The 9,967-nt window shown below is 41.3% G+C and overlaps 1 protein-coding gene across 3 annotated transcripts in view; it reads left to right on the forward strand.

Moving 5' to 3' along the window:
* Positions 1 to 5,451, forward strand: part of SLAIN1 (SLAIN motif family member 1) — a 64,998-nt gene extending 59,547 nt beyond the window's left edge. For all 3 annotated transcript variants that reach the window (XM_077806937.1, XM_077806938.1, XM_077806944.1), the window contains 2 exons: positions 7 to 289; positions 5,376 to 5,451. In XM_077806937.1, coding sequence (XP_077663063.1) covers positions 7 to 289; positions 5,376 to 5,451 — 359 coding nt within the window. The remainder of the gene's footprint in view (positions 1 to 6; positions 290 to 5,375) is intronic.
* The last annotated feature ends 4,516 nt before the right edge of the window (positions 5,452 to 9,967 follow it).

A 9,967-nucleotide genomic window follows, 5' to 3' on the forward strand; every position in this document is an offset into this window, starting at 1 on the left:
TTACAGTTCCATCTCCAGGACAACTTCAGCACAGAGTTCATAGTGTGGGACATTTTCCTGTGTCTGTCAGACAGCCTCTCAAAGCTACAGCATATGTAAGCCCAACTGTACAAGGCAGCAATAGTATTCCCTTATCCAGCACCTTACAATTATATTCTAACAGTGGAATCCCCATGCCAAACAAGACTGCAAATCCTGGGACTGTAGGACGTAGTGCTCTTCCAAGACCATCATTGGCCCTAAGTGGGAGTAGTATACCCAGGAGTAAAATTGCACAGCCAGTTCGAAGGTAAGAGAACGTTCTTATTAATGAAAAGAGTTAAATGCACCTCCTTTACATATGGATAGCGTTGGGTTTGAGAACTCTTTTTTCTTTCTTTTTTAGAAGAGTCTGAATTAAGGCTTTTAAACAGAAACACTTTTACAGGCTACTGATGCTGGGCTGAATTCTGTCCTCTCTATACATGTCCTTCTCTCTAAGACATGAAAACTGCCCATTCATAAACCCCAGTGAACCTTAATAATTAATGATAACCACCCAGCAATGTTAAATAATCACATACAGGTAACAATGTAATTCAGTGAGCCAACAGTAAATTAACAACTCCCATTTTACCTCCCCTCCCCAAGAACAATCTCAACCTTCCCCACAAACCCTGTCAAATAATAGTTTGTGCAGTGTGCCCCAAAGGTAATCCAGTTCCAGTTATTTTGAATAAATGGTGTAGCAAATTCAAATGTCCCAGTTCCACGCAGAGAATGGCTTGCTGAGAGCCCCCTCCTTTTTAAAACAAGAGGGTTGCACCTCTGACTACAGCTGTGGCAGAATGGCCCAATGAGAGAGGAAGTGTGTCAGGTAGGCAGCTCCCACACCATGTAGGACTATGTAGGTCATGACCAATACCTTTTAAATTCCATCCGGAGACCAATAAGCAACTAGTGCAGATCCAGAGCCCTGATGTCATCTGTTCCCAGAGAAATGTCCTGTTTAGCAAGTGAGCTGCTACGTTTTGCGCTAACTTTAGTTTCCAAATGGTTTAAAGGTATAGCCCATTTAGAGCAAGCTTGAGGTGATAAAGACTGTGATGTGATGATCTATAACGGCAGCTGGGGGTCTAAAATAACCATAAGTTATGAACTCTTTTGACTGATGGGGGATGGATTCCCTCAAAAATACTTCCAGCTGCTTCCTCCAACTCACTTTATATCACCTTGGTCTTGTCTGGGTTGAGCTTTGGCCACCTAACTGATCCAGGCCCAAATCTCAACTAGATATTGGCTAGATCCAGAAAAACACTTTTGATTCACAGTTTTGGTTCAGTGGAGTTACTCTGGTTTTACACCTGTGTAAATTAAAACAGTTTGGCCCAGTGTGTTGGTACAAAGGGGACTTCAAAAAACAACTGCCCGTTTCCTCTTTAGTGAAGTGTGTAATCTTATATTGGAAATCTAACTTTTTTGTTTTGTTTAGTTTTTGTTCCCCGATGGAACTCTTGCTCTTCTGGAATAGAAACTGTTTATTGTAGAGATCTGTCACAGGGCAAGTATACCCCATCACCCTGGGGGGGTTGGGCAAGGGCGTGGTAGCCCCATGGTTAAATCAATATGGCTACCCTCAGCGATGTGTGGCCCAGTGGCTGGAATCAATAGGACTACCCCTTGGCTGCAGGGAAGTGTGGCCTCATGGCCAGAGTCAATAGGATTTCCCCTTGGCTGCAGGGAAGTGCGGCCTCATGGCCAAAGTCAATAGGAGGAGGTCTGTTGGGCTGCTCCCCAAAGGGGGTGGCTGGGTAGGGGGACCAAGGTCCACTGGGTCCCAGCCAGGGCCCTGGTAATGGCAAATGGGTTCACCACTAAGTCGACAGGGAATCTGCACATAACACACCGCCTGCTGCAGGGACATTAGCCCTCCCTGGGCTAATTCCTACCGTGACTTCTACAGTTGAAGTTGGGGTGTCTTCGGAGTCTCCGGGCTTATCAGTTAGTGACTGCAATCTCTGTGGGGCTTTGCGGATATCTAAGCACTTGTCCGGGCCTTGGCGTCTCCTGCTGTCACAGTCCAGGATCCTGGCTGCTCCTCAGCTGGAGCCGGCAAGGTGCATCCTTCCTCCTCAGTGGTCAGGACAGACTGAGCTAGGCTGCTCCCTTTTATACTGCAGCAGGACTTGGAGCATGCCCATTGGGGATGAGGGGGTATGGCTTCTGCCACCAAGAGCTGCTGTGTTAACCCTTTTGTCCCCCGTCTGGGGCAAGTACAACCTGTCCCACGGTCTCTGTCTCCTTTCTAGAATAGTTGGTCATACTTTCCTTCCATGTCTCTTGATAAATATTCAAACAACTTATTATAGAGAAAAGTAAGAGAAGCCACATGTCAAGCTGTCTGGAGTAGCTCAAGAAGGAGGGCACAAACCCCAAATTAGTTGAGAGTTCTATACTTTAGATTTCACCAAGCAAGTAACAAGTGTGAATACTTCAAGCACTATAGCAGCCTATCCATGGAGTCACAGACAGTCTCCTTGGGTGCTCTGGTCTATGTTGCCACCCAGACAAACTTGCCTTTGTAATAGATGGTCCCTTACACCAAAAAATCACAACAATATTCAGGTTACTCTCAGTCCCAAAGGACCAATTGCACTTTAGACCTCACACCAAAGACAATGCTTTAGCCAATCCGATAATAAACTATCTAAAGATTTATTAATTAAGAAAAAGAAATGAGTTATTTACAAGGTTAAAGCATGTAAACATACTCACACAAATGAGTTAATCTGAGATTGCAAAAGTAATAGAAACTGCTGCAATATGCAAGCTTTCTATGTCTCTAGAGCTAACCCAATCCAAGCAGCTTTGGGATCGCTTACTTACGCAAAGAAATATTGCCCTCTTCAAATTCCAAGCAGCATAGGATATAGTTCCTTCTAGTCACAAATTGTTATGCCCTTTGCCCTGAATTTAAACTGATGGGAAAAGTGTTTGTGCCCCTGTGTTCTTCATGGGCAGGTGTGGGGGGAAGGCAATCAACAAAGTCTTTGTCCTTTGATATTTCACAATGGCTCATTTGGTTTCAGTGGGCCTTGTTGTGTACAGGACCTGCACTTTACATTAATTAATGCTTCTTTCCTATTTGGTGAATTACACGGTTACAGAGGTTTACGGTGCAAACGCTCAATATAACTTTTATGCCCTGGGGTACAGATGTTATAAGCGAGATCAATACATGCAGCAGTTTTGAGAAAATGAAAGCAGCTCTTTTCTGCTTACAAAAAATGAAAATGTTTGAGAGCTGCTAGTAGGCTGTAATTTTTCCTTTGAGAGAATTCTGATTAAGTGATTAGTTTCATTACACAAAGTGCCATTTAATAGTTCTGCATGCTTTCTAATAGTGCTGATAGCTTAAGTAATGTGGTGTTGCTAAACTGTACACATCAGTAGTTAAAGGTTGAGTCCCACCAAATAAATTATTTCTCTCTCTTCTGCCTAACCCCAATGGTTCATTAAAAAAGAATAGTTCACATAATTCACTCTAAATTCCATCCCCTCTTTGCTGCCTTGTTGCAACATGGACTGGAAATTATGGTGCTGGAAATGCTTAAGCTGCCAGGAAGAGTCACGGGTGACATTGCTTGTGTGTAAGGGACATATCTTCTGTCTGGTGCCCTAAGGCTCTAGCATGGGAACAAGGAGGGAGCATGGAATCCTAGGTGGTTGGACACTGAGAAGGAGAAGAGTATGTGAGGGGAGCCAACCGGGTTACGAAAGAAAAGGAAACTGATGGAAGTACAGTTCCACTTCCTAGTAATGGTATAGGGAGAGCTGCTGGTGCTGTTTCAATCTACTTTTAACCACTAGAGCCACTGACTGCAGAGAAATGCAAGAATCAGCACTGGTGGGTGCTGTTTACTTACTGGTTCCATCTTCCAGCAGGCTGCCTCCTCCTCCAGCCCAGGATTCCTGATGGGAGAGGAGCCAGCAGAATCAGCAGTAGTTGTGGCTAGAGGGGGAGCAGGGAAGGGAGAGAGCTAGGACCTGAGATGATGAAACCTGGCTTTACAAGAAGCAGTAGCAGGGAACTGGAGCTGGCTATGGCTCCCCCAGTGCCTGTTGATGGCTGCTGGTGGCTCTCTTCGCAGATTTCATATGACCATATCCACTAGCATTTCCAGCCTGACTCTGGCCCTCCATTTTATTTAAGCAAAGTGATGTAGTTAAAATATGGTGGCTGTAAAATGTATGTAGCCCTCCTGAAATTGTTAAAGAAGCAGATGGAGCAGAGTTGGATACAGTGTCAAACTAATTGTCCAAGGCAGGTTTTCTTTAAATCTCATTTGAAACAGCTATCCTCAGTAGCGTTTGGAGGTTTGGGGGATAGTTAATTGCTAAGGAATTTATAATAAAAATTAAACTGGCTGTTCTATTATGGTGCTAATGTTTCCCAGTTTATGTTTTTAAAACATGGAATAGGCCAATTTCAGGAAGGCTTTCTCTCTCCTGGACAATACTAATGCTGCCATTGGCAGAAAAAAACAAGGTGCTATTTTTAGAATGCACTGATTTATTTTTTTCAAATGCATGTTGGGTGCAACAGTTCATGTGCGGGAATGTCCATTCCCCCCACCCCCCTTTTAAGATGAAATTATTTTCTGCAGCCTATTTGTATTGGGACATAGCTACTATTTTTAGTGACAGAAATGTATTTGCACTGCTTTATAATCCCATTAGTCCTGTAGAGTCAAAACAGTTAAGGGAGAGGGAGGGAGGTTCTGTTTGATCTTGTGCATCGTCAACAGAATTGTTGTTAAATCCCTCGCCTGTGCCATCTGTGTGAACCTATTGAAAGAGGTGAGATTTCACAGGTCTCACCGAGGGCCTCCTTTGCAGAACTTCTATTACTGCTGTTATGTGAGAAGGAAATAGTTTTTGTGGGCTGGCGGGCAGAACAGTGGGGAGAGGGGAAAAACAAGAAATGAGCTTTTTTTCTTTGTATGAAGAAGAATGGGATGAGCAGGGCAAAACATTGGAGTGAAGAGAAGAGTTGGTGGGGGTAGGGAGGAAAAGAAGGATTGGAGTTTTACATTTTGTGCCAGGCCACATTGTTCCTGCGTCAGATCAGAACCACATCCTACAGTTTAGGATTGAAATCCTGGCCCATTGAAGTCAATAGCAAAACTCCCATTGATTTCAGTATGGTCAGGATTTCACCCCAGGTCCTTAATTATGCCATTTATAATATATTAGCATAGAGCTGTAAATATGCCATGGAAGAGTGTACATGCATGTGTATATGGGAACACCTACAAGACCAGCTTCATTACATATGTGACTGATGCATGTCTTATTGTTCTCTTACCTGAAATGTGTCTTATTTTTTAAAACAGTTTTCTTCAGCCTCCAAAGCCTCTTTCTTCTCTTAGTACTCTACGAGATGGAAATTGGAGAGACGGCTGCTATTGATGTCGGATGCCCCTGAACAACGGAAAAAAAATAATGTGGTTTCTATTACCCAGCTGGCTGGGTAACTATGTTACAGGAAGGGAAGGTCCCACCACACTATTTTCATTGAGTTTTAATATGTAAGAATATCCATTATACCCTGTCATTTAAAACAAAAAAAAAAAAAAGACGACCATTGTTCATTTGCACTTAGTCATTTGCCTGGAAAACTGCAGTGTTATCAAACTAACAGTTGCGGTACTGTCATTTAGAACTTAAGAAATTTTTATATATGTGAAAAATATCGGACATACTTCCTTCGAGAGAGCTAAGAAATGCCACTTTTTCAAACAGCTTTGCCATATAGTAGGATAATTTATTCAGTGTACTCTGTAAAGATATTATGCATTTTGTTGCAAATTTGGGGCCTATGTTATATGCTTGGATTTTTTTTTTTTTAGTGTTTCCAAGAATTTAATTTTTTGCACTTAATTTCTTTCACACTTGCTTAAACCACAGAGAGAAGATTAAATTTTTATGTGTGCCATAAATAATATTTTTGTGGTCATGTACTATTTTTTAGCACTAGGAACATATCCTTCAAAAACAAACCATGGGCAATATGAAAGCAGTAATTTTTATGTTCCAAAGCACAAAAGAGTAGCATTCACTGGAAACTGCCATACAGCTGGGTCAACATAATTTTGTCATTTTGTTCAAATGTTAATTTATTATCATAGTGTTTTGTATTTATAATGGCAGCATAAACCACATTTCACTTAAAAGGTGCAATGGTCACTAACTACAGTTAGTTTTTCAATACTTTATTACAAAAAATAAAATTGTAATGTTTTAATAATGGTTGCTTATGGGAAATGAATGAGTTTTAATGCAAATAAATCTTTTTGATAGACCTTTTACAAAATCCAATTGCACTAATCAATGCTTTCTTATAATGGCATATGATTTAATATTTGATTACAACTGTGTATACTGCTGTTTTGGATGTTTCAGAAATAAAGAATCTATTTCAGCAATATCATGCTGTTCTTTAGTGTGCAATGTAAACATTGTGTTTGTATCTGGTTTTTTTCCCCCCTATCCATGGCATAACTTTTTATTACAACACTTAGCTACTGAAGATTTTACTATTCAGCCTTCAGAACTCATTGAATTTTTTGCAAGAATGTGCAAATCTCCAAGAACAATAAAAATGGAATCTCTTTTAGCCAAATGTTGCTTAGAAGACATACACATTTCTTATTGCCTTAAAATTACTTTTGGAAAATATAAAACCTCTTGAGCCAAAGCAAGGTCTGCAAGTACACTATTATAGTTGTCATAATAAGAGTCAGAGTCCTATGTGTATGATCTGGAGAATGATGTGGATTGCACCCTCAGCAAGTTTGCAATTGACACTAAATTGGGAAGAGAGGTAGATAGGATACAGAGGGACCTAGATAAATTAGAGGATTGGGCCAAAAGAAATCTGATAAGGTTCAACAAGGACAAGTGCAGAGTCCTGCACTTAGGACGGAAGAATCCCATGCACCGCTACAGACTAGGGACCAAATGGCTAGGCAGCAGTTCTGCAGAAAAGGAGCTAGGGGTTACAGTGGACGAGAAGCTGGATATGAGTCAACAGTGTGCCCTTGTTGCCAAGAAGGCCAATGTCATTTTGGGATGTATAAGTAGGGGCATTGCCAGCGGATCTAGGGACGTGATCATTCCCCTCTATTCGACATTGGTCAGGCCTCATCTGGAGTAGTGTGTCCAGTTTTGGGCCCCACACTACAAGAAGGATGTGGAAAAATTGGAAAGAGTCCAGCGGAGGGCAACAAAAATGATTAGGGGACTGGAACACATGACTTATGAGGAGTGGCTGAGGGAACTGGGATTGTTTAGTCTGCGGAAGAGAAGAATGAGGGGGGTTTTGATAGCTGCTTTCAACTACCTGAAAGGGGACTCCAAAGAGGGTGGATCTAGACTATTCTCAGTGATAGCAGATGACAGAACGAGGAGTAATGGTCTCAAGTTGCAGTGGGGGTGGTTTAGGATATTAGGAAAAACTTTTTTACTAGGAGGGTGGTGAAGCTCTGGAATGCATTACCTAGGGAGGTGGTGGAATATCCTTCCTTAGAAGTTTTTAAGATCAGGCTTGACAAATCCTTGGCTGGGATGATTTAGTTGGGGATTGGTCCTGCTTTGAGCAGGGGGTTGGACTAGATGACTTCCTGAGGTCCCTTCCAACCCTGATATTCTATGATTCTATGCAGTGTGATTCTGCTACTATGGAATTTGTCTCAGAAATGTGCATCCGAATATCTGGCTTCCTTAATTTGCTTTTAAAAGGTAGAAATTTATACTTGTGAGTAAAATATACCAAATGTGAAGTGAGTGTATAAAGCTGTATAAAGGAGTCATATTTTCACACAGCCAAATACAATAGCTCAGACATGCAAAATGCGTTTTATCTATTACAAATCCCAAATGGATGAGCATAGAATTTTTACTCACTCACTCATTGAGTTTCACTCAATTTTTTTTAAAGTCATCCTACAGAAGATAAGATGGAGCATGGAAAATTTGGGCTTCAAAGGTACATGTTTTGGACAACTGAACATTTGGAAACCATTTTGTGAGTTTATTTTAAAGTAGTGGATGACAAATAAAATATCTCTCTTTTTTTTTTAAAGTAGTAGAAATTGCTTTACAAATGGTAATACTTCCGTTGTACACAAGAGGACAGTATGCACTCTGAAAATACTTTATTTTTATTAGGTAAACCTTGTGTGTTCCCCAGACTCTTGGTTTAAACTTTATGCATTTTTTCCAGTGATTGTTGTATATGATGACAGGTTTCAGAGTAACAGCCGTGTTAGTCTGTATTCGCGAAAAGAAAAGGAGTACTTGTGGCATCTTAGAGACTAACCAATTTATTTGAGCATGAGCTTTCGTGCTCAAATAAATTGGTTAGTCTCTAAGGTGCCACAAGTACTCCTTTTCTTTCTGTTGTATATGATGTTATCAAATTACCCAGGTGATTATGATTTGGATTTAAAAAATCACATTAGAGTATGTGTAGAGAACTGAAGAAACAAGCATCACCACAATTATGAAATTTTAAAAAATGGAATAGGGCACTGTTTTTCAATTATTTCTTGAACTGCTCAAGGTTTATTTAACACCCACAGTTTAGCAATGCATCCCTTGTTCATGTAAGGGTTCTCTACCCTTATAAAACTATTGCCTCCTAGTCATAGTTAGTCCTTCAAAGTCTTTTCTGATACTGCCAAATAATACTCACCACGAAATCCAGGTTACAAAGAGTTGGATCTGTTCTAATCTTCACCCTGTTCCAGTCCACAGAAGCCAGCATTACTGTTCTCCCCCTGTAGCTGGCATCTCCTGTGGAACTAGTAATGACTAACCAGATATTGAAGAGGTTTCAAAGTAGCAGCCGTGTTAGTCTGTATTCGCAAAAAAAAAGGAGGACTTGTGGCACCTTAGAGACTAACCAATTTATTTGAGCATAAGCTTTCATGAGCTACAGCTCACTTCATCGGATGCATGAAGTGAGCTGTAGTTAACGAAAGCTTATGCTCAAATAAATTTGTTGGTGTCTATGGTGCCACAAGTATTACTTTTCTTTTTTCAGGTATTGAAGAGTGCACACGTGTGACAGATACTTCACTCTGGAAGCTAAATGCATGAGATCTGCAACACACAAACCTTCAGCCCCCAACTAAAACCCCTCCAACGCATTATTAAGGATCTACAACCTATCCTGAAGGATGACCCAACACTCTCACAAATCTTGGGAGACAGGCCAGTCCTTGCCTACAGACAGCCCCCAACCTGAAGCAAATACTCACCAACAACCACATACCACACAACAGAACCACTAGCCCAGGAACCTATCCTTGCAACAAAGCCCGTTGCCAATTGTGCCCACATATCTATTCAGGGGACACCATCACAGGGCCTAATAACATCAGCCACACTATCAGAGGCTCGTTCACCTGCACATCCACCAATGTGATATATGCCATCATGTGCCAGCAATGCCCCTCTGCCATTTACATTGGTCAAACTGGACAGTCTCTACGTAAAAGAATAAATGGACACAAATCACATGTCAAGAATTATAACATTCATAAACCAGTCGGAGAACACTTCAATCTCTCTGGTCACACAATCACAGACATGAAGGTCACTATCTTACAACAAAAAAACTTCAAATCCAGACTCCAGCGAGAAACTGGTGAATTGGAATTCATTTGCAAATTGGATACTATTAATTTAGGCTTAAATAGAGACTGGGAGTGGCTAAGTCATTATGCAAGGTAGCCTATTTCCCCTTGCTTTTTCCTACCCCCCACCCCCCAGACGTTCTGGTTAAACTTGGATTTAAACTTGGAGAGTGGTCAGTTTGGATGAGCTATTGCCAGCAGGAGAGTGAATTTATGTGTATGTGTGTGTGTGTGTGTGTGTGTTCCCGGAGGGGGGGGCTGAGAAAGCCTGGATCTGTGCTGGA

Source organism: Eretmochelys imbricata, chromosome 1 (assembly GCF_965152235.1).
Source record: "Eretmochelys imbricata isolate rEreImb1 chromosome 1, rEreImb1.hap1, whole genome shotgun sequence".
NCBI lineage: Eukaryota > Metazoa > Chordata > Testudines > Cheloniidae > Eretmochelys > Eretmochelys imbricata.